The 26,789-nt window shown below is 55.6% G+C and overlaps 2 protein-coding genes and 1 long non-coding RNA gene across 3 annotated transcripts; 1 reads left to right on the top strand and 2 right to left on the bottom strand.

Annotated features, from left to right (window-relative positions):
* Nucleotides 1-2,680: 2,680 nt before the first annotated feature.
* LOC122212860 (testis-specific Y-encoded protein 3-like) lies at nucleotides 2,681-5,972 on the bottom strand. The gene is made up of 7 exons (XM_042926838.1): nucleotides 5,542-5,972; nucleotides 4,833-5,361; nucleotides 4,063-4,140; nucleotides 3,807-3,918; nucleotides 3,569-3,714; nucleotides 3,391-3,475; nucleotides 2,681-2,873 (listed from the first exon to the last, which is right to left on the bottom strand). Exons 1-7 carry the CDS (start codon nucleotides 5,970-5,972, stop codon nucleotides 2,845-2,847), a joined length of 1,410 nt encoding a protein of 469 aa, XP_042782772.1. The 3' UTR covers nucleotides 2,681-2,844.
* Nucleotides 5,973-9,823: 3,851 nt separating this feature from the next.
* Nucleotides 9,824-12,475, top strand: LOC122212850. The gene is made up of 2 exons (XR_006199341.1): nucleotides 9,824-10,330; nucleotides 12,016-12,475. It is a non-coding gene; the product is annotated as an uncharacterized LOC122212850 (long non-coding RNA).
* Nucleotides 12,476-17,768: 5,293 nt separating this feature from the next.
* On the bottom strand, nucleotides 17,769-21,405 carry LOC122212855 (testis-specific Y-encoded protein 1-like). Its single transcript, XM_042926830.1, has 6 exons — nucleotides 20,665-21,405; nucleotides 19,365-19,442; nucleotides 19,097-19,208; nucleotides 18,813-18,958; nucleotides 18,616-18,707; nucleotides 17,769-17,922 (listed from the first exon to the last, which is right to left on the bottom strand). Exons 1-5 carry the CDS (start codon nucleotides 21,349-21,351, stop codon nucleotides 18,636-18,638), a joined length of 1,095 nt encoding a protein of 364 aa, XP_042782764.1. The 5' UTR covers nucleotides 21,352-21,405; the 3' UTR covers nucleotides 17,769-17,922; nucleotides 18,616-18,635.
* Nucleotides 21,406-26,789: the final 5,384 nt, after the last annotated feature.

Here is a 26,789-nt window from a genome sequence, read left to right as displayed (position 1 = left end):
TACACCAAAGACAAGACAGGCCACCAGAGCCACAGCTGACCCAACACACAGGTGTGCAGAGACGAAGGCGGTTACACGGGTACAGCTGTGCCCACTTAGGCCAGGCAAGGAGGCATCACCAGAGAGGTGTCGGCACAGGCAAAGCCAGGAAAAGACACAAACACGCCAGGGCTCACTCAGGGAGACAGAGGAGCACAGGCAATGCGAGACATTTCCTGTGAACAGAGAACAACGTGACGATCCCGACAGGCCAATGAGACACGTGTGGTTCAGAGACATGGAAGTCAGAAGGCTCCTGAATTGCTGAGGGTGTCCTCTCTCGAGGGACAGCACTCTGGAGCCCACACACGCTGATGTTGGGGTGGAAGAGGCCGCTGGGCAGCAGATACAGTTGTGCAGGGGGTTTAGCAGCTCCTGGACCCTAGGGCTCCCCGGGGAGAGCTGCGGATACAGGAGGACACCCGGGGATGCCGGGTGTGCAGCATGAGGGCTGTAATCCCTCGGACACAGAGCACCGAGGCCTCTGCCCACGGACCTCAAGTGTCCACACTTGAGGGTTTGGCTCTGGGTGCCGTGAGTGTATTCCACACCCACACTTTGTCCGTACCTTGTCTTTGGGACAGGCCGGGCGGAAACGTCACCCTGGCCCCGAAGGAGGTATTGGCTGGAGATATTAACATGTGGGGGACCCTGTGTTCACCTGTCCCGTAAAGTGTTCCTGCTCGGCAAGACCTATCAAGTAACGGCCTGCTTGTGCAGAAAGATGCCCCAAAGGGCCCAGCCTCATGACCACTGAGGCCGTATTCCCACTGCACAATCACTGGCCATACTTTCTTTGGATGTTCACACCCAAAGACTCGGGTCAGCACTGGGAGCTTTTCCAGGGTACCCTGACATTTACCCATCAAGCAGCTGAGAAGACGTGCCTCTCCAGCCAGTGTGCAGACAGCAGCGAGAGAAAGGCCTGCCTTCCCTTCTAGAGAGTGCGACAGCCTCTGCCCTGGAAGAGGTAAGGCTTGGTCGCACAGATCCTCAACTCCACAGCGTGCTGACACCCCGCTGACCATGTTGTCTGCATATGATAGGGGCAAGAGGCCTCCATGCATTGGGACTGCCCACGCCTTCTCTGGAATAGACCCACTGCAGAGAAGGCTCTTGTACTGCAGAGCTGTGCAGTGGGGATCCTGGGGAGCTTGGGCAGCTTGGGAGACAGGAATATTAGTGTCGGGAGGTCAGTGTCAGGCACGCTGTGCTGGGGGCCGTGTTACATGGGGATACAGAAGAGCCTGCGATGGACAAGGCTGAACTCTGTCTACTGCACTGCTCGCACGGTGGAGCTTTTGCCCCATCCCTAGCACAGACATCTCTGGCAAGCAGCCATCTGCTGTGTAAGGAGTATCCCAGCACTCACGTCTTCGCAGGTGAGGCTCGTCCCAGTCCTTTCTAAGCTCCAGGCCTGCCGGGGACCTCTGCACAGAATGCTAAGGCCTCACAAGTCCATCGTTCCCTATGTGGCTGAGGCAGCCTTTGTCCTGGCACTCAGGCAAAGGAACACAGGCTGCCTGGGACGAGGCGACCTCCCTGAGCGCCTGCTGGTGTTTGCACTTGGGAGTCTTCTCACAAGTCTCACATGGCGTGTTGGACACACGGCTTAAGCCTGTGGACACAGAGGAAGAGCATCACCCGACTCATCACGGCTGATGATGAGAGGGCAGAGGGCACACGGGAGAGGTTGGCGTGTTCGTGCCCTTGAAGAGCCCCACCTCCCCGCGACCCTCCCCTCTGTTGGCTTGCAATCTGGGCCACCCATTCGTAACCAGAGGTCTTTTCAGAAACAGCAAAGTTCACACAAGGGCATCAGCACTAGGACTCCTTCAGGAGTCGTGTGTGTGTGTGTGTGTGTGTGTGTGTGTGTGTGTGTGTGTGTGTGGTGTGTGTGAGAATAAGTGAAGCGGTGTTTGGGAGGCTCAGCTTCAGGAAGTGGAACCAGAAAAGTTGGCTGTGATTTTGGAGTTGCGTGAGACTGTAGTGGGCTGTTTTCTCTGCAGTGTGTATGTTGTCCCTGTCAACTCTGCCTGAAGCAGAACTTCATCGGTCTTACCCACCCACTCTGCCTCTGGTCCCTCGGTTCCTTCCCCTGGACACCAATCTTACAACCTGCTCACAATCCCTCAAATATGTGTGGCTGGTCCTGAGATCCTGACCTTGTCCACAAGACAGTCTGCATTGGTAGACGTCTGAAAACCAGAGGGTAATCAACCCTGGAATTCCTCCCTGTGTGGCGGTTCAGTCAACATGACTGAGGGTGTCCCCATGAGGGATTCTGGGGGCACCATCATGGACATGCCCAAACCCTGAATATTGGACATCCCTGGCCTGTGCTGGCCTCTCCGTTTCCTTGAATTTCCTCATTTTCACAGGAAAGCTATGAACCTGGGCACTGGCCTTTCTCTCAGGTTTGTGCCCTGGCCTCCCTCACTCAAGTCCCCATTGCTTCAATCTTACTGACCTCACATGCAATCCCAATGTGTGACCCATCCCTACGGACAATGTCCTACGTCCCGCCCTTCCTTGGAACTCCAATGTGCAGGCACAGAACACTTACACCTCTGGACAGCCGCATGTATACATGGACACGCCCCAGAGCGAACCTGAGAGGAAGACACACACAAACACTTCATGCTGTTTATCTCCCATTCTATATTTCTTCAAATGTATTGGACCCCCGCCCTGCGCCACGTGTCACCACCACCCTTGTCCTTATTTCATGGCCAGGAGAATCTTGTGGACCATCGGTGAGCATCGGAAGGGTTTCCACTGGGGTCGATGAAGTGCGACGCTCCTTCATACTCTTCTCAAGATCGTGCATATCCCTGGGGTATATGGGTACACACAGACAGACACACACACACACACACACACACACACACACACACACACACACAGGACAGGTGAGAGTCTTATCTTGGCCCTGAGTAAGGTTGCGTGAATGTTTCCAAACGGAAAGTAGGATGGGAGGGTGTGATAAGCTGTGCCAAAGCTGACAAGGGGATCCAGAAGCCAGACAACATGTGGGATGGTGGTAGGAGGCCTGAGGGTGGGGTTCATGGTCCGGGAATGACAGTTGTCACCGTGCTATGTGATGAGCCAGCTTTGGTTGTCCCGCTTTGCTCATTCTTTTTGTCTAGCCCCCTTCCCACCTTCAGGCTCCCCAAAGGGGCAAAGCCTCTTTGACACGTTACTTCTTAAGACTCCCTGTCTCAGGCTGATGCCCTTTTGACCTGGGGTCACCTCCTGTGCCGCTGTGAGTCTCGGTGCCTCCATGCAGAAGAGAATTGTGCCCTGGACCCCACGGCACACATTTCCGTGCCCACACCCTTGGCTGCTCACCTCTTTCCCTCTCAGTTCTCTCTCCTGGGGCCTCCTTCATCTTGAAATACGGCAGGGGGTTGGGCCAAAGATCCTCTATGATTATCTGGTAGGGGAGACAGGCCAGGCCTCAGGTAGCTATCCCACGCAGTGGGGGAACCCATGAAAATCACCTCCCTTCCTTGTTACAGGGCCCCACCTCAGCAATCCTGCTAGAGCCGGCAAAGCTGTGGTCAGAGAACCAGTTGAAGAAGTTGAGGCTGCTGTTGTCATGCCTGCGTCTGTAGGCCTCCTGTCTGTACCTTGGGTACCACTGGATGGGACTGGAATGAGACGCCCTATACCCTGCAGGAAGACGAGTATGTGAGAAGGCGCCAGAGAACTTATCGCATTCAACCCTCCACCCACTGCCGCCCATGCAGTCAGTGGACACTTACCATCAAGGCCTAGGACATACTCCTTCGTAACGACTTCATTCTGGAAGTAGGAGTTCTTGCCAAAAAACAGCAGGATCTTCCGGCATTCCCTGGGAAACTTGTGTTCCTCCACCTGCCGTGGTACAGTGGGGCAGAAATGTGAAATCTTGTTCCAGGAGACCCGCCCTCCCCTGAGGAAGGAACACATCACTTCTCCCCACCACCTCCCCTCCCCACACAGCCAGCCACCCACACCACCTCCCACTCCCAGGCCGACCTTCAAATTGGTCATGTGGCGAAGCATGCTTTCATCGGGCTTACTAATCAGGGCTGACATCTGAGGGTGGTTCACAAACTGCCGCAGGTCAAAGAGCCTTCAGGTGCTGGGCGTGAGAGAGCTCGAACCAGAGAACCAGTGTGGACAGCATCCAGGCGTCCTCCCCCCGGGACTGGCGTCCTCCCCCAGGGTCTCAAGCCCTCCCCACAGGCTGCGTCCAGGCCCACGGGGTCTCAGGATCGCGCAGGGCTCTGCTAGACACGCACAGGAGGCTGTGCATGCCCAGACGCCCGCAACCACGCCTAGCTTTGTGTGCTCGTGAGGACACTGAGGACGCTTACTTCCACACAGCCAGACAGCACACATCCGGTCTCGCGCCGACCAGTGGGCATTCACATCGCCTTCCCCGCAGCAAGATGCTTAGCGGGACCCAGAAACGTGCCCCCACGCGGCTTTGTGTGGGAAGAAGCCCTCGGTCATTTCCCCGACCTGGCCTGGACCTCCACCGCCACTCCCCACTCTCCCAGCGCTGTTTCCGTGCCAGGTGCGACGTAAAGCACACATGCCTCCTCCACCCCGGCACTGCCCTCCTCCCACACTCATTGCAGAGCCAGGACCACCGGATGGGATCACGTTTGCACGTTCCCGGCCACTGGAGCGTGGCTTAGCTCCAGTCCCTGTCCTGGGTTCCTCTAAATGGCACCGCCCTTTCCTTCCTCTTGCGCAAGCCCAGCCCCCTCTGGACCCTCCACCAGCAGCAGGAAGGATACAGCCTTGGCCCAGAAACCACGGATGCCCTGGATAAGGGCACCTCTCTGCTGCAGATGTCGCTGCCGCCTCTGCCACATCCTGAGTTTGAGTCGAGCGTGCTCCCGGCTGGCTTGTTTATTCACCGGCTGTAGCTCTATCTGAAGGGCCGCCAGAGCCTCCAGAGCCTCCAGTGGGGAAGGGCAAGGACGGAGGCCTGACTCTACCTGCTCCTTCTTATCCTGCTTCACCTGCAGCTGCTGGGCTTCTTCCACCCATCGGCCTTCCTGCTCACTCGGCTTCTGTTCCTCCTCCTCCCGCTCCTCCTTGTCCTCCTTGCCCTCCACCTCCTCCTCGCCCTGCTGCTGCTCCTCCAGCGCTTCCTTCTCCTGCTCCTCTTCCTCCTCGGTTTGCAATTCTGCTCTCCCTTTAATGGCTCGCACGCCTTCCCTTCCTCCTCCTCCTCCTCCTCCTGGTCCCCTTCCCCTGCCACTGCCGCCGCCAATGCCTCCACCGCCACCGCCGCGGCCGGCGCCCTGGCCGCCGCCGCGCCTGCTTGTATACCCTGCTGCTCCTGCTCCTCCCCTTTCATTTCCGCCAACTCCTCCTCCTTCTGCTCTTCCTCCTTCTGCTTGGGCTTCTGCTGCTCCTCCTCCTTCTAATCTTTTACTCCTGCTGCCTCTCCCCCTCCTCCTCCTCCTCCTCCTCCTCCTTCTGCTCTTCTGGTCCTGCTGCTCCCCCTCGCCCTTCAGGTCCTCCTCCTCGTGAACTTGGACCTTCTCCTTCCCCGGCTCCTGCTCCTCGTCCTCCTCCCCCTTCTTCCTCTGCTCATGCCCCTCTTCCCCAGGCGCGTCCTCTTCCGCGGCCGCCACCTCAACCTCCTCCTCCGCCAGGCCCCACAGCGCCTCCACCGCCACTATGTCATGCACCAGCGGCACCGATATCTCGCTGGGGCCGCCCACCTGCCTCTCGGGTCGGGCCTGGCCTTCCTGCACAGGCTGTTCGCTTGTGGCCTGCAAGCCTTCGGCCTGCGGCACCTCCGGCCCTGCCGGAGACCCAGTGTCCCCACGGGCCCTCGTCTCTCGACCGCCCCGTTCCCGGTCGAAGGCGGCATGGGGCCTCCGGGCATCCCCAGTGTTTCGGAAACACGAGTCGCGCAACATGCGGCCCCGGCCCGAGACACCAACTGTGGCTCCTACCGACCACGAAGCGGGAGGTGAAAGCACGGCCCCCCTCCCCAGACCCAGTGAGTGGAGCCCTGAGGGCAATGGCTGGCAACTCGCTCCCCCTTCCTCCCAGAGCCCAAAGGTCGAGGGGGCGCATGCGCATGCGCATGCGCATGGTGCTGTACCCAGGATGCCTCGGCGGTGGCTATCGCTATGCCGATGCTGCCTCGGAGGCCTTTGTGGTGAGAGGTGTGCGCCTGCGGCTTTGAGGCTGAGGGAGCTCCAAGCCACGCCCAGGCCGCTTCACTGCCTTCAGGACCAATGATAGGGACGGTGGCGTGCGTGGCTTCGGCGGTCCCGCCCCTAGGTCACCCGGAAACTGGGGCGCGTCTGTTGCATAGGCAGGAAGGCTCTGGGCCCCGTGCAGTGCAACTCCTCCGGGGGGCTTGCAGCCGGCCCTCTGTGCGCTCTGGGTGCCCTGTTTGGCTTCTGGCCATGCGAAAGCGACCTTTGCATTCCACGCTGCGCTGGGCACGCGGCTATCTACACACACGGGTAAAGGGGGACCTCCCCGCTTTGCCCATTTACACCGCCACCTTTGTTCATTGTGCCCCTAGTCCGACAAATCCACTCAGCGGATCACCTTGGCTGTCCGGGAGACGCATGTCAGCTGTGCGCCTGCTGTCTGTGCACCCCGGTTTTCCATCTGCTCAGCCTCCTTTGCATACTCTCTACGTCCATCCTTGCTCCCAGAAGACACGTATGTCATGACAGCAGTCTAGCAGTGCACCGGCTAGGGAAGGTCGGTGACCAGAGGTGTGTGACGTGGAGAGGACGCCACACTAGGGGAGGCTGCGTATCATGCGCGCCGCTCTTGCCGTTTGTCCCCGTTGCCTGGAAAGTGACACACTGGCAAGCACACACCCCCCTCTCATGATGGGCTGCCCATTGCTCCCGTGTGTGGCAGTGCACAGGAAAGACCCGTGACCGTGGGCCCTGGGATTCCTGGAGCTTGTGTCTGTCCCACAGACAGCGGTCCCCTTCCTCCCACAATGCTTGGCCATCTTCTCACAGGGACCCTCCCCAGGCCTTCGTTGGCCGTATGTCTGTTCATCCTGGTCCCATTTCCTTTACCACTCACTTAGGCGGCAGGCTGCCATGAGCGTGGGCGCTGGCTCAAAACACTGTCCCCCTGTGCCACAGGCAGCGTGCTTTCAAGGGTCTCCGAGAGGTATCGGGGGGTTGGGGGATGCAGTGTTGGGACCCAAGTGAGGGACACGCCCCAGGGTCTACATGAAGCCACATGACCACTTTGGGAAAGCAATAAGCTGCAGACGGTGTGCAGTGAGGGCGATGATGTGGTCTCCCTCCCTGTCAGGGCAGTGGTGATGTGGACTCCCTGCCGGTCTATGTCAGACAGCATAAGCTACACACACACACACCACACAGAGCCACTGCAGGATTGGAGGCTCGAGATGCATTGCCTGGCCAGGCACCACACTCATGCATTGCCTTTTCCCTTTGGTGGAATGCAGTGTTCCCCTACCTCTTTATGGGACCAGGAGGCTGCCAGGCAGGCGGGGGATTCTAGGATTTCCAAATTCGTGTGCCGGGCCCTCTGGCCAACATGTTGCTTCCGTGACACAGAAGAGGTTCCTCCAGACTCGCTGGGCTATGTCAGGATACGAACGGGGTACAGAAATGCTCCAGGGTGGCTGTGATATATGAGGCAGCACACCACCGCTTCAGGTGACAGCAATGCATAGAAACGCAGGTGGATGGGGGGAGGCTGAACAGGTGGTAGGGGGCTGAGAGGGGGTGGCCAGTGTGACCGACAGAGAGGCAAACTCTTACCCAGAAAGGGAGAGGAACAGGTCCAGTGGTGAGCCCTCAAGCTGCCCTCAGCAGAGGACGTAGCGGGTGGGCAAGACAGGAAAGCAGGCCCAGACCCTGGTGCACCTGACCTATGCAACTCACTCCCTCCAGAGAAATGGGGCCTGTCAAACTCCCACGCATCGCCGGGAGACCCCGCGGCAGGAACGTGGGAACAAATCTGGGTCCCAGGTGCAGGGACCGTCTGGGACAAGCAGGCAATGCCTTTCAGTTTGAACAACACCTACCACAGTATTGGGGTCCAGGGGCCGGGCCCCAACTTCGCAAGGGACTCTAGACCAGCCAGGCCTGTCTCTGCAGGGTCATCCAGGAGGATGTTCACCGAGACACATACCCTGGCTGGGACCACAAGGCCTTGCGATGATCCCCTAGGCCGCTCCAGGAGCAGGGCCAGACTTACTCATGCTCTCTGCTGCCTCCCTCCACTAACGCCCACTTCCTTGCAGGGAACTTTGGTCCTCCTCCACTGCGCCATGGGTGGCCCAACCCCAACTTGCCCCTGGCCAAGGCAACACAGGACGAGCGGACCCAGGCAAAGTCCGGGCTTTCCTCCCGTCATGAAAGGTGATCAGCTAGCTCCGTGTCGATCCCAGGCGCGAAGGGATTGCACTCGCTGCACTTTGGCACTGGAGCCCCCCCTTACTCACCAAGTCAGGAAAGCCCCCAGTCTCTTTCCTTCGCTTGCCAACGGCCTACACACACTCACTCAGGCACAAAGATGCACGGCCACGCGGCACGTGGACACAGACACGTGCACGCTGCCAGCACAAACGCTAGGTCTCAGGCAAAAGTACTCACAGGCGCCAGCCACAATACATTCACAGACACACTCTAGTGGACCTGTGCACTCACTCATGCCCTCTGCCACATCCCACTCACGAGGCTAGCTCCTCCTCACGACTCACACTTGCTTTCCCCCCTCACACAGCACGTGCATTTGTCCTGGGGCCCAACCTGGCTGAAAACTAGGGCAGATTCAGGACCTCCATTGGGTCACGGAAGCTTGCATTGAGATGCCAAGGAAAGAGAGCCACAACTGATACCAACCTTCCAGTACCAATGGCACCGGAACATGGCATGTGGAGAAACACCAGCTACGACTAGGTTCCCTGCCTCCTCGGCTCCTGCCCTTTCTTCAGACCCTCTCAACACCGGGCAGTCCCTTGGGTTTCAGTACCTCCCAGCTGGCTGCAACCTACAGGGCAAGGGCCAAGGGACTGACCTTTCTCAGTTCACATGTATACCCAGCTTGTGTGGGCTGCCTGGAGGCAGTCACGGCTTAGGAGGTCTGGATGTGCTCTGACCCCTGGTACTTGTGCGTTCCTTTGTGTGTTCCCCTGCAGCCCTGTGCCATCAGCAGCCTACTCCGTCCATATGGACACGCACAGCTCACGGAAACCCAGATGCACTGATACTGTGCAAGGACAGCACAGAGACAGAGAAAGAGAGATGGAGGTGCGGGAGGGAGGAAGCGTTCCCTCAAGAAAATGATCACAGGGACTCAGAGACAGACAGAGGCCAGAGGGACATGGAAGGAGGCCAAAGAAGGAGAGTAAGTCACCACTAGAGACAGCCACAGAGGGGGAGTGTGTGTGTGTGTGTGTGCCCGTGCCCGTGCGTGTGCGTGTGAGTGCGTATGAATGAGTGAAATTGTCTGGGACTGAGACAGGGGTGTTGCCACGATTCCTGGACTCTCGAACGCCCTCTTCCAGCAGAATGGAGGCCCGGTATTGTCAGGAATCTCAGCGTTTTCCGGAACAGGACTCCCTTGCTTTGGGGCCCTAGCCCATCCTCAGGCTAGGGCCATAGAGCAGAAGGAGTGGGAACTTGAGGCATGAGGCTCCAGACTAGGCCCAGCAGGTGGAGTGTCAAGGCCCAAGGTTTTTAAATGCCTGCTGCCTCCTTCTGGAGCCCACCAGCATTTGGGAAGCACGCCCACGGCCCCGTGGCCCTTCGGACACTGAAGTGGCTGTGGCTGTGGCTGTGGCTGTGGCTGCGGTGGAGGTGGGGGAGAGGCAGAGGCAGAGGCAGTGAACTTTTTGACCATGGGTCCTTGGGGTGAAGGCGCTCCAGGCCAGACCCAGACAGTTGGCTGCTGTTCAGGAACAATCAGCTGGAGGGCAGTGGGCGTGGCTCCAGCATTTGAGCCCCTGCCTCCCCTCCCAGGTCTGGAGCAGGTTCTCTGCCTCCCCCTCCAGGGTGACCTCCCTGTTTGGTACATGCCCTTTTCCGCTTTGTCACCGACCACAACTTTCCTGTGGGATGTCTCATATCGGAGAACTGGTGCTACAGATCTCACCTCTTTGGGGAGGAGCCCGGATGGCAGACAGCATGGAAGCTTCTTAAGTGTCTCGCGTGCATGAGATACAGCCAGACCAACACTAAACCATCCTACCCACCCAGGAAACTGACTGGAGGATTAGCACAGCAATCTGCATATCCTGAACCACCGAATTCAGCAGGTACGTGGCATGCAGAAGTGAACTTGGAGAGCGAGGAGGCATGGGAAGGGAGGTGCTTTTGTGCGCGGAGAGGCGAAGGAGACTGGGCAGGTGGAAATTTTACTAACTTTCTTTAATACTCTTCTACATTATTCTTTCCTTTTGTGTCTATATTCACAGATTCTATTTTACTCCCATCTTCTCCTTTTAGTCTACTTCAGTGTATTGATTTTTCAAATTCTCACAACATTTCCCTTTTTAATATTTTTTATTAGTATTTTCTAAATTTTTCTCCACTCCCACGTTTTTTTCTCTCCTGTGTCAAAACCACTTTCAACACCCAGGTGAAACATGCCTAGAATCTAGCATCATTCATTCCATTATTCACATGTGTGTTTTTAAGTTTTTACTTTTAACATTTTATAATTTGAATATTTCATTGAATTTTCTACCTCATGAGTTCCTTTTCTCCATTCAAAATGACAAAGGGAAGGAATTCACCCAGAAAGAAAGAGCCTGAAGAAACGAGAGCCAGGGATTCAACCAACACAGACACAAGCAAGATGTCTGAAGCAGCATTTAGAAGCACGATTATGAGAATACTAGCTGCAGTCCAATGTAGATTAGAGTCCCTTTGTGCAGAGAAAAAATGCAGTAAAAACTGGCCAGAATGAAATTAAAAATGATATAACTGAGCTGCAATGACGGATGGATGCAGCGGTGTCAAGGATGGATGAGACAGAACAGAGAATCAGCGATTCAGAGGACCAACTTATGGAGACTATGGAAGCAGCAAAATCGAGGGAGATTAAGGAAAAGAGCACGATTGAAGAATTGGAGAAATCAGTGACTCATGCAGAACGAAAAACAACATCAGAATCATAGGGGTCCCGAAGAGGAAGAGAGAGAAAAAGGGGTAGAAAGGTTATGTGAGCAAATCATAGTGGGAAGTTTTGCTAACCTGGGGAAAGACACACCATCAAAATCCAGGAAGCACCGAGGACCCCATCAGATTCAACAAAAACTGACCCTCAGCAAGGCATATCATATCCAAACTCACAAAGTACTCAGGCAAAGAGAATCATGAAGGCAGCAAGGGAAACAAGTCCCTAAACTACAAGAGAAGACAGATCAGGTTTGCAGCAGACCTATCCAGAGAAACTTGGCAGGCCTGAAAGGAGTGGTAGGATACGTTCAAAGTGCTGAATTAGAAACATCCACAGTGAAGAATTCTTTATCCAGCAAGGCCGTCATTCAAAATAGAAACAGAGGAAAAAGGTTCCCAGATACACAAAATTTAAAGGAGTTTGTGACCGCTAAATCACACCTGCATGCAATTTTAAGGGGGGACACTCAGAGGGAAATGGATATCTATCTATCTATCTATCTATCTATCTATCTATCTATCTATCTATCTTTATAATTATATTTATATATACAAATAGATATAGAATTATATATATAGATGTATATAGACATATACATATCGATATAGATATAGATATATAGATACAGTTAATACAATACATATACATAGACATACATATACATATACATATACATATACATATACATATACATATACATACACATACACATATACATATAGATGGAGATGGAGACGTAGATACAGATATAAAGATATATAGATATGTTTTCCTCCAACTCTTCAAACAAGATAATGGCCATAAAATCGTGTCTTTCAGTACTACTTTAAACGTCAGTGGACTGAATGCTCCAATCAAAAAACATAGGGGAACAGAATGGATGAGAAAACAAGTTCCATCGATATGCTGTTTACCAGAGACCCACTTTAGATGTGAAAACAACTTCAGAGTGAAAAGAAGGGGATGGAGAATCATCTGTCATGCTACCCGTCAACAAAACAAAGCCAAAGTAGCCATACTTCTATCAGACAATCTAGACTTTAATTTAAGACTGTGTCAAGTGATACACAAGGGCATGATGTCATAATTCAGGGGTCTATCCACCAAGAAGACCTAGCAAATGGATACATTTATGTGGCATATTTGAGAGCAACCAAATATACAAACCAATTAAACGCAAACATAAGGAACCTCATTCTTAGTAATGCCATCATAGGAGGAGACTTCTATGCACTCACTCACTGCAATAGACAGATCATGTAAACGAAAAATCAACAAGCAAACGGGGGCTTTGAATGACACACTGGACAAGATGGGCTTCACAGATATGTTCAGAACATTTCATAATAAAGCAGCAGAATATACATTCTTCTCCGGTGCTCATGGAATATTCTCCTCTATAGATCATATGCTGGGGAAAACAGTCATCCCTAAGGAAGTTCAAAGAGATCGAGGTCACACCGTGCATATTTTCAGACCACAACACTAAGAGACTCGAAATCAACTACAAGAAACAATTTGGAAAGGTAACAAATACTGGGAGACTGAAGAACATCCTACTAAAGATTGAATGGGCTAAGCAAGGGTTGAAAGAGAATATAAAAAGTATACGGAAGTCAATGAAAATGTATATGGAAGTCAGTGATAACACCACAACCCAAAACCTCTGGGACGCACCAGGGTCGGTTATAAGAGGACCTATCTAGCAAGTCAGGTCTTCCTAAAGAAGAAAGAAAGATCTCAGAGACACAACCTCACCTTACGCCTTAAGAGGCTGTAAAAAGAACACCATACGAAACCCAAAACATTCAGGAGACAGAAAATAACAATGATTAACGGAAATTAATGCTATTGAAACCAAAAATCAAACAAAACAAAAACAAAAACAACCTCAAACAAACAAACAAAGAAACAAACCAAAATAGGAGAACAGATCAATGAGCCCAGAAGCTGCTTCTTTGAAGGAATTAACAAAATTGATAAGCCAGTCATCAGTTTGATGAAAAAGAAAAAGGAAAGGGCCCAAATAAAGAAACGCAAGAATGAAAGAGGAGACATCACAACCAACACAGCAGAAAGGCAAACAATAAGAAGAGAATATTAGGAGCAATTATTTGCCAATACAATGGGCAATCTGGAAGAAATGGACAAATTCCTAGAAATATATACACTACCAAAGCTGAGAGAGGAAGAAAAGGAAAATTTGAACAGACCCATCACCAGTAAAGAAATCAAATTAGTAATCAAAAACCTGCCGAAGGAAGAAGACTGCAGGGCCAGATGGCTTTCCAGGGGAGTGCCAGCAAACATTTAAGGAAGAGTTAACACTTATTCTCTTGAAGCTGTTCTCACAATAGAAATGGAAGGAAAACTTGCAAACTCTTTCTATGAAGCCAGCGTTACCTTGATTCCAAAACCGGAAAGAGACCCCACTGAAAAGGAGAACTATAGGCCAATTTCCCTGATGCACATGGATGCAAAACTCCTCAACAAGATATTAGACACTCGGATCCAACAATACATGAAAATGTCATTCACCACGACCCAGTGGGATTTGTACCTGGGACGCAGGGCTGGTTCAACATCTGCAAAACAATTAACGTGATTCCTCACATCAATAAAAGAAAGGACGAGAACCACAGGATCCTCTCAATCGATGCAGACAGAGTGATGGACAAAATACAGCATCCTTTCCTGGTAAAACCCCTCAAGAAAGTAGGGATAGAAGGAGCACACATCGAGATCATAAAGCCATGTATGAACGACCCAACGTGAATATCATCTCAAGGAGCAAAAGCTCTCAGCTCAAGTCACGAACGAGACAGGAATGTCCACCGCCTCCACTGTTATTCAACACAGTATTGGAAGTCTTAGCCTCGGGCCTCTTCATCCTTCTGCTCCCCCTCTGCAGCTACTGCTCTTCCAGCCCTGGCTCTACCTTTCCTCCTCCTCCTCTTCTTCCCTCTGCTCACGTCCTCCTCAATTTCCTCCCCAGCTACTACTGCTCTTCGACTCGTGCTCCTCCTCTTGCTCGTCCTGGACTTCCTCCTCCTCCACTTCTTCCCTCGCCTGCACCCGATCATTCACTCGTCTTCCTCCTCCTGTAACTCCTCCCAGTCCTCTTCCTCCATCTGATCCTCCTCGTCCTTCACCTCTTCCTCCTCCTCCAACTCTTCCTCCTAGGACTCTTCCTCCTTCTCCAGGTCCTCTCCTGCTACTGCCCTTCCTGCCCTACCTCTGACCTTTCACCTCTTCTTCCCTCTGCTCTCGTCCTAGTCGACTCCGTCCTCCAGCTGCTCCTGCTCCTCTGGCCCGTAATCCTCCTCTTCCTGGTGCTGGACATCATCCTCTTCCATTTGTCCTTCTCCTGCACCCAGTCATTCACTGCTCCTTCTCCTCCACCTCTTCTTCTAACCCCACCCAATCCTCTTCCTCCAACTCCTCCTGCTCCTCCTCTCCCTCCACCTCTTCCTCCTGGGCTCTTCCTCCTTCTCCTCCTACACTTCTACTCATGCTCTGGAACCCTGGCTCTATCTTTTCTCCCCACCCTCTTCCCTCTGCTCTCGTCCTCCTCAACATCCTCCCCCAGCTGCTCCTGCTCCTTTGGCTCGCGCTCCTCCTCATCCTGGACATCCTCCTCCTCCACTTGTTCCCTCTCCTGCACCCAATCATTCACCCTTCTCTTCCAGCTCTAACTCCTCCCAATCCTCTTCCTCCAACTCCTCCTCATCCTCCTACTCCTCCTCGTCCTCTTCCTCCTCCAATGCTTCCTCTGGACATCCTTCTATTCTCCAGGCACATCTTTGTCCCTTAAGACTACCACAATCTCCTCTAAGGACGGGAGCAATAGATCTCGCACTGCCCCCAAGTCATCCGCAATGAGCACCGGACCCTGCGGATGGGCTCTCACAAGCCTTTGTGTCCCTGCAAAAGGAGCCTGGCAACCTCCCAGGCCTCCCGGGGAGACTCGGTAGTGGGAACCTGGGAGCAGCGACGGGATCCCCGGTGCAGCGACACCCAAGGGATGGTCATATCGTGCTCTGTCTTTTCAACAACACCTACAGCAGTATCGGACCTAGAGGCCGGGACCCAACGGGCCTCACACGCGACCCCTGACCAGCCAGCCTTGTGTCGGCAGCGCCATCCAGGAGGAAGCTCACCGACACATATGCCAGGCCTGGGACCCCAAGGCGCTTCGATCACCCCCTAGGCGGATAAGGTCAGGCCTAGGTTACTGCATGGGACCTGATGCATCCGTACAGTCGTCCCCAGTTCCTTGTAGGACAGGTCGGACATCCTCCACTGGGCCATGGGGTCTCCATGCTGTCAGCTGGCAGCAGCCAACACATGACCAGCGGTACTGGGACACCGTCAAGCCTTTCCTCTCATGCTGGACGGTGGCCGTGTGTTTACCGAAAGCCCTGTATGGGGGCAACGGGCTGCGGGGAAGGCAGGTAGGTGGGTGGCCAGGCACAGACGAGACCACCCGCTGTGCTCCCGCAGGGTCACTGGGACTTCACTTCCATCTGGCCCACACGCAAATTCTAGGGATGGGGCTTTGGGGGCAGTGCGGAAGCCTTGCAGCTTCAGCGTCAAGGAGCTGGGCACACACACCTGTGGGCACAGCCGGCAGCAGACTGGGACCAGTGTTCCTCCCTAGGCCCCTTTGACCGTCCACCACCTGAGAAGAATACTGGAGGGGCTGTACGGCTTTAGCCTCCCCAAAGCGCACACACAGTGGGCCATGTGCTGCCCACTGTGGTTTGGGGCAGGGCGGGGGGAGCCCGGTCAGAATCCTGACCACAATGTCCACAGCATCCTCTGTCGACATGCAACCGCTGAGACACTGAGAAAGGAACCCAGTTCCCCATTTACATGAGGCCAGGAGTCGACAAAGCCTGAGGCTAATCAGGGTCACCCGCACAGGGACTGAGAGGCGCATTCTGGCACCACTTACATGCAAGGGGAACACAGTTCTGGGACACACCTTGACATGTCCCCAGCCCAGCTGCAGCGACAGTGGTGATCTTGTGCTGCGGGGAGAGGTGTTGCTGGCAAGGAACTGTCCCCTCAGAGAGCAGCTGGCAGGCTGCTCACCTGCCCATCCACACATGGAACACCCACACCACCCTGCTATGGCACCCCTGGGGGACTCAAGTCACCTGAGGTCTAGGGTCCCAGCTCCTCCCTTTCCCTGGGCCTGGTGCACAGGAAGCAGAGAGGAGAGCCCCGAGGAAGAGCTGACTGGTGACAAAACATGGCTCGTCTGCCAAGAGCAGAGATTCTTGCTGGACGGCTCCCTCCAGGGAAATACCTACGCCCTCTGCACACCACGTAGCCTGACAGGTTGGGTTCCCTAGCTACCCTGTGCACAAAGCCTGGGCACACCATGTAGCCCCTACGTATTTGCTACTGTCGGCCCACCAGAGCCACTCACACACACACACACACACACACACACACACACTCACTCCCACATAGACACACACTAACACACACACAAGCACACTTACTCACAAGTGGTCCACTGGCCACTGGACACAGGCTTTCCTCCCCTCGGCCCCCCTCTTGACCTTGCACCAATCTCCCTTTTGCATCCTGACTTGAGCCCCCTGGCACAGCAACGACTGCACCCATCCCAGCGATTACCATCAGGACTCAGGAGGGAAGGGACTGCACTCTTGTATTCTGGCACCTGACCGTCCCACATAAGCACCTCATTCACACAGACCGCTGTGTCTCTCCTTGTCTCTCCAGTGGCCTAACCACCCACTCCTGCACACACAGAGACACACGGCTACGCAATCGCACGAACATATGCACGCTCACACTGCCGGCACCACCACGGATCTCAGGCCCACTTTGCCACAGACGCCCACACACACTCGCACGAACTCACGCTGGATCTCTGCCCTCGTGCGTACTCTCTCCATGAATTCCCACTCATAAGCCTCGCTGCTGCCCACAACCCACACCTGCCCCTCCCCCTCACACATCTCCCATCCTGAGCCACTGTCTGAGGACAGGGCTCGGGGTCAAAGGAGCCCCGGGTGTGGGAGGCAGCAGCAAGGTATACTGGCATCGACTATGAGAAGGCTGCCTGCTCCTGAGTTGTCCGGGGACATGTGGTCTTAGCTCTGATCCTGACTGGAGGCTTTGCTGACTGGATTCTATCTCACCAAGGACACAACACCCCTCTGGGAGCAAGGGTCCTGGATGAAACCCCCCGAGTCCTGGCCACACTGTACCACGACCCAATGGACCAATTTGGTCCCACTGTGCAATCCCCTTCCCTGCCTTTCGGCTCTGGCCTATACAATAAATCTCCAAATAACAGGTCTGTCTCTTCCTCCTCCTCCTTCCAGGCTCTTCCTGCCCAAGAAGGCAGGCCTCTGTGCACATGGCAACACCGGCCCCACCCCAGTACTGCACCTCTCCTGCACACACAGAATCACCCGGGCAGCGGCAGGACAGTCACACTCAGGTCCCTTCCTCATCGTCCCTCCTCAGGTCCCCATACACACACACACACACACACACACACACACACACACACACACCAAAACCAGAAGGGTTTTTAGCTTCCTGTATGTGTCCACATAAACATCGTGGAAACTCTTCAAGGCTGCCACACGTTATCTCTTCCTCAATTCTCTCCGGGGCACGTAGAAGACAGGAGACTCATCCACCCATCTCTTCCAGCACTGGTGGCGTCCTCCATTGTTTCTGCATGGGCAAAGATAGAAGCTCTGCGCCATTCACGCCCACACAGATGCAGAGCCCCTGACGCATGTGGGCACACGCAGACACATTTGCGTACACGCACACACACGCACCCCCACGCAACAGACACCAAGAATGATACGGGATATTTGCAGATACATCCCAGATGGTGTCACTCTTGTGCCTCGCCCTTTTGCGATCCCCCTTGCTTTCTCACCCAGGGATTCATTTCCAGCCCCCAATGGCCTTGGACCAGTTCTAAGAATGGCTGTCGGGTTGCGGGAGGACATGGCGTGGTGGGGCACATGGAAGGAAGTGCGAGATTCTCACCACAGTGGCTCCTGGGGACACGGCAGCTCCTGACCCAAAGACTGGCAGGCAAATCCAGACTGAAGGAGCAGGGGGAAGCCCGGGACAGGGCGGACATCCACGGGGAGCATTTGTGGTGAAGCACTGCTCCTCCCGAGTTGCTCTCCAAAGCCCCAGCCCACAGCACAACTGCATTTGGTTTGCAGGCTTCGACCCTCTGTGTGTTTGCAGCTGAGTCTCTGCAGGTTCCCTGTCATCCTCCCACCCTCTCCCCATGCTACCTGTGTCCCTGTGTCGGCGGACCTTCCATTTCCAAGCCAATGTGTGGCCCACGTTCCCTTGCCCATACAACACGCAGGTCAACACACCGTATACTGGGGTTCTCACCGACACGTGAGCACGTCAGATCACTGTCTTCTGGTCCCTTCCTCCCTCAGGTAGTACTGCAGGGGATTGGGCCACAGGTCCTCGATGATGATCTGGAAGAGGACACAGGCCGGCGCCACATTGGGCATAGCCCACTCTCCTCTCTGGCCCAGGGCCACCCACATCCCCACTGCTGACGAAGGCCTCAAGGGCCCCACCTCGGCAATCCTGTTTGTCCCTGGGCAGCTGTGCTCACACAGCCAGTTGAACAAGTTAAGGCTGGTGGGGTCATGCCTGCGACTGGGAGCTCCACGTTCATAATCCCAGAACCACTGGACTGGAGTGGAACGCGATGTCCTGTAGCCTGCAGGAAGAGAGGATTTGAGGAGCAAGCTGACGGCCTCCTCCCCACCCACCTGCCCCTCCCCCTCCCCCTCCCTCCTGCCCCTGATTCATGCTCCTCATCCCCCTGCCCCGCACCATCATGGGACCCACACCCTACCAGCAAAGCTCAGCTGATACTCCTTAATGATCACTGGGTTCCAGAAGTACGGGTTGGCCCCAAAGAAAAACATCACTCTGCAGCGGTACTTGGGATGGCCCACTTCTTCCACCTGCCGTGAGCAATGGGACAGGAGGGGGCAAGTGTCCTCCCTCGGGGTCCTGAGCTACTTGCCTGGCTGTGAGGGTGAGCACCTTTGCCTCACCCTCTCCTGCCCAAATCCCACACCCGACGGGACGGCCCCCAGCCACAGCCTCCCCGGTCTCACCTCCAAGTCGACCACGTAGCTGAGCACGTCTTTGTCCTGGGCACCGATCATGGCCGACAACTGGGGGTGATTCAGAATCTGTGCTGTGTCAAGGAGCTGTGCCTTCAGATGCTGTGGAAACAGACACAGCCCCCCTCCAACCCTCCCAGGCTAAGAGCAAGGGACTAGATCACGGCATGTGCAGAAAGACCAGGAAACACTAGTCCCCACACTCCTCAGCCTCTGCAGATGCATCAGACCCCATCGACACTGGGCAGTCCGTTGGCTTCCTGTACCTCCCACGCTGTCTGCACACAGCAGGGGGAGACTCCACTGCCTGCACGCCTCACAGTTCCTTCCTATATCTGACCTGTGTGGGCTGCCAGCAGCCCATCATAGCTTGTGATGTCGGCATGTGCTCTGACCCCTCCTCACGGCTGGGTTTCTTGGCATATTCCCGTGAAGACCTATGTTGTCACCAGCCTCCTGAGTCCAGATGGAATAACATGGCTTACAGGAACCCGACTGCACATTTACGCCGCAAGCGGAGGGTGTGGGAGGGAGAAAGAGATCGAGAAGCACGGACGAGGAGGGCCGAGGAGGGAAAAGGATTAGACACAGTGACACAGCCAGTCCGGAGAGAAAGACATGGGTGGGACCGAGCCGGAGCCTGAGGACAGAGAGGGAAGCAGGGGTGGAGATACCAGGAGAGAATCCTCTGTGTGTGTGTGTGTGTGTGTGTGTGTGTGTGTGTGTGTGTGTGTGTGTCAGGGTCTGAGGAGGCAGCTTGTACCCCATTCGGAGTGGGTCTCAGTCGTCCTACTGTCTGGCAAAGGGGCGTGGCGTGGTTCCACTAAAGGTCATGAGTGTGTGTCTGAAATGCTCTCTTTTGAAGGAACTGCTAGGAAACGTGCACAGCCTGTGAATGTGAAGGTGGGTGTGCGGCCTGCGTAACTCTCCCATTTTGCAGCGAAATGTTTCCTTGCCTTATCTGCTCTGAGTGAAGGCTGCTTTGTGCTACCCTAGCTCTGGTAGCATGGGGACACATGGCTCGTGTCTGCAAGTAATATTTGAGACCAGCCTGCAGGCCAACGTTGGCGGAGACCTAGAGGAAACAGACCCAGTCACCAAGTCCCCCCATCCCCAACAACCGCCCCTGTCCAAGGCCTTACACTGGATCCCAGACCACACCAACCCAGGGCCAGGGACCATTCCCCAGCTCTCCTCTCTGGGGGCCATCGCCCTGAGGCACCCTGCTCTCAGTGCCCAGCCCTCCTGCACAACAGCCCCCGCCATCACCCACCAGCACAAGGCAGGATACCGCCTGGGCCCAGAATCCAGGGATGTGCTTGATGATGGCCCTTCTGTGATCCAGGTAAGAAATCTGCCTCCGAAGAATCCTGCGCTTCAGCCGCCATAAGGCCCTGGAATCCTGGGCATTCCCAGCGCTGATCTCCAGCTGAAGACGCTCCAGTGCTGCCAGCGGGTCCTGGGCTGAGGCAGGACGCAGCGCTGGCTCTTGCTGCTGCAGCGGCTGTGAGAGCTGGGGCCCCTCCTCCGCCTCTGCATCTGCCTCGCGCTTCTCCTCTTGCTCCTGAAACTCCTCCTGCTGCTGTCTCTCAACTTCCACCTCCTCCTCCTCCTCGTGCATGTCCTCTGCTTCTGGCTTGGCTTCCTCAGAATTCTCCTCTCCAGCCACCTCATCCTTGGTCGCCTCGCCGTCCTCTTCCTCCTCCCCGATCACCACCTCAGCCGCCACCATTCCGTCATCCAATATCAGCACCAATTCCTCCGCTGGGCTTGCCACCTGTATCTCACACCCGGCCTGGGTTTCCTGCACAGGATGGGCGCTTGCCGCCCCTGAACCTGGGGACTGCGGCCAGCCCACGCCCTCCAGCGCCCCTGCATTCCCGCGGGGCCGGGACTCTCCACCTTTCGCATCCGGGACGATCAGGGCCCAGGGTCGGCGGGAATCTCCGCTTTGTCCGGACCGCGACACGCTGGCCATGACGCTCGGCCCCGGCCCCAGTGTAGCTAGGGCAGCCTCAGGACAAGGACAAGGAAGTGGAAGCAGGTGGGGGGAGCCTGGGCCGCAAGACCATTAGCTCCCTGAAGCCTCTCGCCGCAGCCCGCCAAAGTTGAGCGCAGGCGCACAGGCTCTGGGATTTGAGGACTCCGCATTGGCTGTGGCTGCTGTGGAGGAGGGGCCGAGACAGAGGCAGTGAAGAGTGTGCGCATGCGGCCTGGGGGCGAAGTGGTTCCAGGGCAGGTCAGGCCAGCTAGCCAGGTTCACAGAGCAATCAGTTGCAAGACAGCAAGACAGGGTGCTGGCCGCCAGCAAGCGCGCGCCAGCGGCCGGTCCAGGCTCTGGAGCAAGTGCCCAGGTGCCAGCGTGGCCCCCGTTTTGCCGCATGTCCTCTTCAGCGCTGTCACCTTCCAGGCTTCACTTGCGAGGTCCCGGGTATCGCGCAGTCTGTGGTCGCTTATACACCCTTTCCCCAGAGGCCTCACTGCGGGCACCAGAGCATTCAGCACAGGAATGTCCACGCCGTGAGCCACTCCCTGCTCCGTCCTTGCCCCTTCTTCATGAAGCTGGGGCAAGGCCTGGAGAAGTCCTTAGTGTCACGCCTACTGGGGCCACATGGCCGTCCGCACGGTATCTCCTCCTTGGCCGTCAGGCTGAGGGCGGCGGTAAGGTGGGTGCCCACCCAGAACCAGTGACACCCACCCTAGACCCACCCCACCGCCATGTCCTTGCAAGAACACAGCTCAGTAGACCTCACTGCACTGCAATGCAGAGCAAAGAACAACCCCCAGAGCACCATCTGCCACTGGTGCCCTACTGATCTCCGTACAGAGCGCCAGGGAGATGGGGTAGTAGGATTTAGCAGCTTGCTCCGGTCCTGAAATCTAACCTTCCACTAAAAGGAGGACGGCTCCAACCACGCAGGGCACGTAGGGGCCCTTCACCGAGAATTGCAGACTTGTCTGTGTCTGTCTCTGAGAAAGCCCTGTGCCTGCTTTCACTAGTACACACGAAAGCAGACGAGTTCCCTTCCCATTTCCCAGGCACCAACAAGAATTCTGAAGAAGCATGCACCCAGACACAGAAGGTCCACTGAGAGAGACAGCGAAAAAGAGACACACAGAGAGACAGAGCTATAGAGGGAGAGAGAGAGACACGTGCAAGCAGAGCAGATGAAGGAAGGACGAGTGGAGGGGAAGACCGGCCTGGAGAGGGAGAGTCCGGGGAGATTGGCGGGAGAGACAGGGAGGAGGAGCAAGACAAGAAGAGACAGAGGGGCACCTATTACAAGGAAGACAGGCGGAGACAGGGGGAGGCATTAGTGATGGAGAGGAGGGAGACGAAGACAAAGAGAGCTGGAAGGAAAGTGGGAGGGAGGGACAGGAAGAAGACAAGGGAGGGGGAGGTAAGGAGAGGGTAGGAGGAAGGAGAGCAGGGGCAGCCGAGGCGGAGACAGGTGGGCTGACTCTGAAGACAGGGCAACTGCAGTGTGCACTTTCACCTGGTGAAATTCACCTGTGCAATTTGCACAGAGACGAATGCTGTACAGTGGTCAGCCCTCAGCACAAAAGGCACCGCTCCCACCTGGACCTTAAGGGCAGTCTGAAACGATCGCTGAACTAGAAGGAAGCTGCAATGAGGTCATTCGGGGTGAGGAAGAGGGCACCGCAGGGAAGAAAACAAGGACCCGTTCCCCACAGGGCTGCTGGAAGCCCTGCACTTACCAGCAGGAGACAGGAAACGGGACTGCCGGAAAGACACAGCAGAGGTTTAGGCACAGCACGTGCGGGAAGAAATCACGTCCCAAAGCTCGGCAAATTCAAGCAAAAGCAGAGGCTGCACATCCATGAATGTCAATGCTTTCCGAGTGGAACCAACGAAGTTCTCACAGATGCCCAGGAAATGTGCTCAACTCTGAGGCCCCCTCGCCTCTGGCAAGCTTCTCATCCAAAGCGACTCATCACAGAGAAAGGGTGGACCGTGAGCAAAAGAGCCAAGGTCTCCTTCGGATCCCCGGACGCAGACAGGTGATCCGCCCAGTAATTTCAAGCCAACGTATGGTGATAAAGGTTACCTTCCACCACAGTGATGGAGGAAACTCGCACCCGAGGGGAGGACAATGAGTGAGAACCGCATCCCAGGCTGTAAGCTAAGGACAGACCATCAAGCTGTATTGGAAGGTCACGAGACCGTGACTCAAATGTCTGTACAGACACAGAGCGTCTGCAGAGGCACGAGGGCTGGATAGTTGTAAGCAGGTAGCAGGATTTCTAAGTCTGGGCTGCCTGTATGATACGAAAGGCTAACACGTGCAAGCAGAGCTATGCCCATGTGATGCGGATCAGCCTCCTGAGGCGGTACTTTGTACCCTGTGGAGGACCTGGGAGACGCATGCAGGCGGGCTCCTTGTGCACCTCTGCCACCAGGCACACATGTGGGAAATGTAGGGCCAAAGGGTTTGCCGCCGGGCTTAGTGTGGCTCACCCTTCTGCGGGTGCATTGAGCATCAGTGCAGAAAGCACTGGGCTCACTGAAAGAAGCCAGCCCCTGACAGAAGCACAGTGGTGGTGAGCCCTGCCTGATGGCTTCCTGAGGAGACTAAAGGAGTTAAAGGCATGCAGTCCACCAGAGAGTAGAGTGGTGCTAATCAGGGGAGGGTGCGATGAGGAGGTGTCGGGGCTCGGGTGTGAAGATGCAGTCATGCCATGTGCATGAGTTCTGGAGATCTAACTTGCACAGGGCAGCCGTAAGCAATGCTTCACCGCCTCGTCAGATTTCTCAGAGGCAAGTGCTCTCACCACAAACAAAGAGGGGTCGCTGAGAAATGTCCCGGTGAAGGTGGCTGGACGGAGCGCTTGCACGTGAAGGATACGGGCACATCCGTCACTGCCCGTTGTGTCCCTCAGGCACGCACTAGTCCTGGTGGACTAAGCTGAGCTCAGAACCCAGCAGTCAAAGGTGTCAGCCTCGTTCCTGCAAACATGGATCAGACTCCCAGGTAGGACGTAATGGACAAATTAGGGACCAGAACACACAGGAGGCACACGGAAACGAGACACACACTGGCAGGGGGAAGTCTCTCCCAGCCAGGAACATGCCACGTGGCAAAAGAGTAAGTGGGAAAACGTTGCCGGTCCGCTTTTCACAATTTACGCCTGCATCTGCAATGTGCAGGCCAGTGACGTTTGAGCCCCTCGGGCGCAAAGGGTTTGAAAACAGAAGGACAGAAAATAGAGGTGTGACGGAATGCTCACAGCAAGCCAGCTGCATTTGGGGACATTGACTGGCTGGCAGTGAGTGCATGGCCAATCCTCTGACGAAGGTCCTACAGGCACGGAAGGATTTCTGGCTCCTGGAACATAGAACAGAACACGCAGAAGCCCCTCCACCTGACAGCAGGACAGCAACTGGATCTGTCAGTGGAAGAAAGGGGTTGAATGCAGAGGGAAGCACACTCAAGCGCAGAAGCATACACCAAAGACAAGACAGGCCACCAGAGCCACAGCTGACCCAACACACAGGTGTGCAGAGACGAAGGCGGTTACACGGGTACAGCTGTGCCCACTTAGGCCAGGCAAGGAGGCATCACCAGAGAGGTGTCGGCACAGGCAAAGCCAGGAAAAGACACAAACACGCCAGGGCTCACTCAGGGAGACAGAGGAGCACAGGCAATGCGAGACATTTCCTGTGAACAGAGAACAACGTGACGATCCCGACAGGCCAATGAGACACGTGTGGTTCAGAGACATGGAAGTCAGAAGGCTCCTGAATTGCTGAGGGTGTCCTCTCTCGAGGGACAGCACTCTGGAGCCCACACACGCTGATGTTGGGGTGGAAGAGGCCGCTGGGCAGCAGATACAGTTGTGCAGGGGGTTTAGCAGCTCCTGGACCCTAGGGCTCCCCGGGGAGAGCTGCGGATACGGGAGGACACCCGGGGATGCCGGGTGTGCAGCATGAGGGCTGTAATCCCTCGGACACAGAGCACCGAGGCCTCTGCCCACGGACCTCAAGTGTCCACACTCGAGGGTTTGGCTCTGGGTGCCATGAGTGCATTCCACACCCACACCTTGTCCGTACCTTGTGTTTGGGACAGGCCGGGCGGAAACGTCACCCTGGCCCCGAAGGAGGTATTGGCTGGAGATATTAACATGTGGGGGACCCTGTGTTCACCTGTCCCGTAAAGTGTTCCTGCTCGGCAAGACCTATCAAGTAACGGCCTGCTTGTGCAGGAAGATGCCCCAAAGGGCCCAGCCTCATGACCACTGAGGCCGTATTCCCACTGCACAATCACTGGCCATACTTTCTTTGGATGTTCACACCCAAAGACTCGGGTCAGCACTGGGAGCTTTTCCAGGGTACCCTGACATTTACCCATCAAGCAGCTGAGAAGACGTGCCTCTCCAGCCAGTGTGCAGACAGCAGCGAGAGAAAGGCCTGCCTTCCCTTCTAGAGAGTGCGACAGCCTCTGCCCTGGAAGAGGTAAGGCTTGGTCGCACAGATCCTCAACTCCACAGCGTGCTGACACCCCGCTGACCATGTTGTCTGCATATGATAGGGGCAAGAGGCCTCCATGCACTGGGACTGCCCACGCCTTCTCTGGAATAGAGCCACTGCAGAGAAGGCTCTTGTACTGCAGAGCTGTGCAGTGGGGATCCTGGGGGGCTTGGGCAGCTTGGGAGACAGGAATATTAGTGTCGGGAGGTCAGTGTCAGGCACGCTGTGCTGGGGGCCGTGTTACTTGGGGATACAGAAGAGCCTGCGATGGACAAGGCTGAACTCTGTCTACTGCACTGCTCGCACGGTGGAGCTTTTGCCCCATCCCTAGCACAGACATCTCTGGCAAGCAGCCATCTGCTGTGTAAGGAGTATCCCAGCACTCACGTCTTCGCAGGTGAGGCTCGTCCCAGTCCTTTCTAAGCTCCAGGCCTGCCGGGGACCTCTGCACAGAATGCTAAGGCCTCACAAGTCCATCGTTCCCTATGTGGCTGAGGCAGCCTTTGTCCTGGCACTCAGGCAAAGGAACACAGGCTGCCTGGGACGAGGCGACCTCCCTGAGCGCCTGCTGGTGTTTGCACTTGGGAGTCTTCTCACAAGTCTCACATGGCGTGTTGGACACACGGCTTAAGCCTGTGGACACAGAGGAAGAGCATCACCCGACTCATCACGGCTGATGATGAGAGGGCAGAGGGCACACGGGAGAGGTTGGCGTGTTCGTGCCCTTGAAGAGCCCCACCTCCCCGCGACCCTCCCCTCTGTTGGCTTGCAATCTGGGCCACCCATTCGTAACCAGAGGTCTTTTCAGAAACAGCAAAGTTCACACAAGGGCATCAGCACTAGGACTCCTTCAGGAGTCTTGTGTGTGTGTGTGTGTGTGTGTGTGTGTGTGTGTGTGTGTGTGTGTGTGTGAGAGAGAGAGAGAA

This window comes from Panthera leo (assembly GCF_018350215.1).
Source record: "Panthera leo isolate Ple1 chromosome Y unlocalized genomic scaffold, P.leo_Ple1_pat1.1 chrY_random_Un_scaffold_81, whole genome shotgun sequence".
In the NCBI taxonomy this organism is placed as follows: Eukaryota; Metazoa; Chordata; class Mammalia; order Carnivora; family Felidae; genus Panthera; species Panthera leo.
The sequence above is the reverse complement of the archived record's forward strand: the minus strand, read 5'-3'. Positions and strand labels throughout refer to the sequence as shown.

What these genes read in the sequence shown, in the direction of transcription:
- LOC122212860 (XM_042926838.1), bottom strand. Translation starts at nt 5,972, where the DNA reads ATGTTGCGCGACTCGTGTTTCCGAAACACTGGGGATGCCCGGAGGCCC. An exon ending in GCTCTAGCAGGATTGCTGAG is followed by an intron (nt 3,476 to 3,568) that starts GTGGGGCCCTGT and finishes CTCCCCTACCAG; the next exon opens with ATAATCATAGAGGATCTTTG. An exon ending in GAGAACTGAGAGGGAAAGAG is followed by an intron (nt 2,874 to 3,390) that starts GTGAGCAGCCAA and finishes CATATACCCCAG; the next exon opens with GGATATGCACGATCTTGAGA.
- LOC122212855 (XM_042926830.1), bottom strand. Translation starts at nt 21,351, where the DNA reads ATGGCCAGCGTGTCGCGGTCCGGACAAAGCGGAGATTCCCGCCGACCC. An exon ending in GCTACGTGGTCGACTTGGAG is followed by an intron (nt 19,209 to 19,364) that starts GTGAGACCGGGG and finishes TGCTCACGGCAG; the next exon opens with GTGGAAGAAGTGGGCCATCC. An exon ending in GGACAAACAGGATTGCCGAG is followed by an intron (nt 18,708 to 18,812) that starts GTGGGGCCCTTG and finishes GTCCTCTTCCAG; the next exon opens with ATCATCATCGAGGACCTGTG.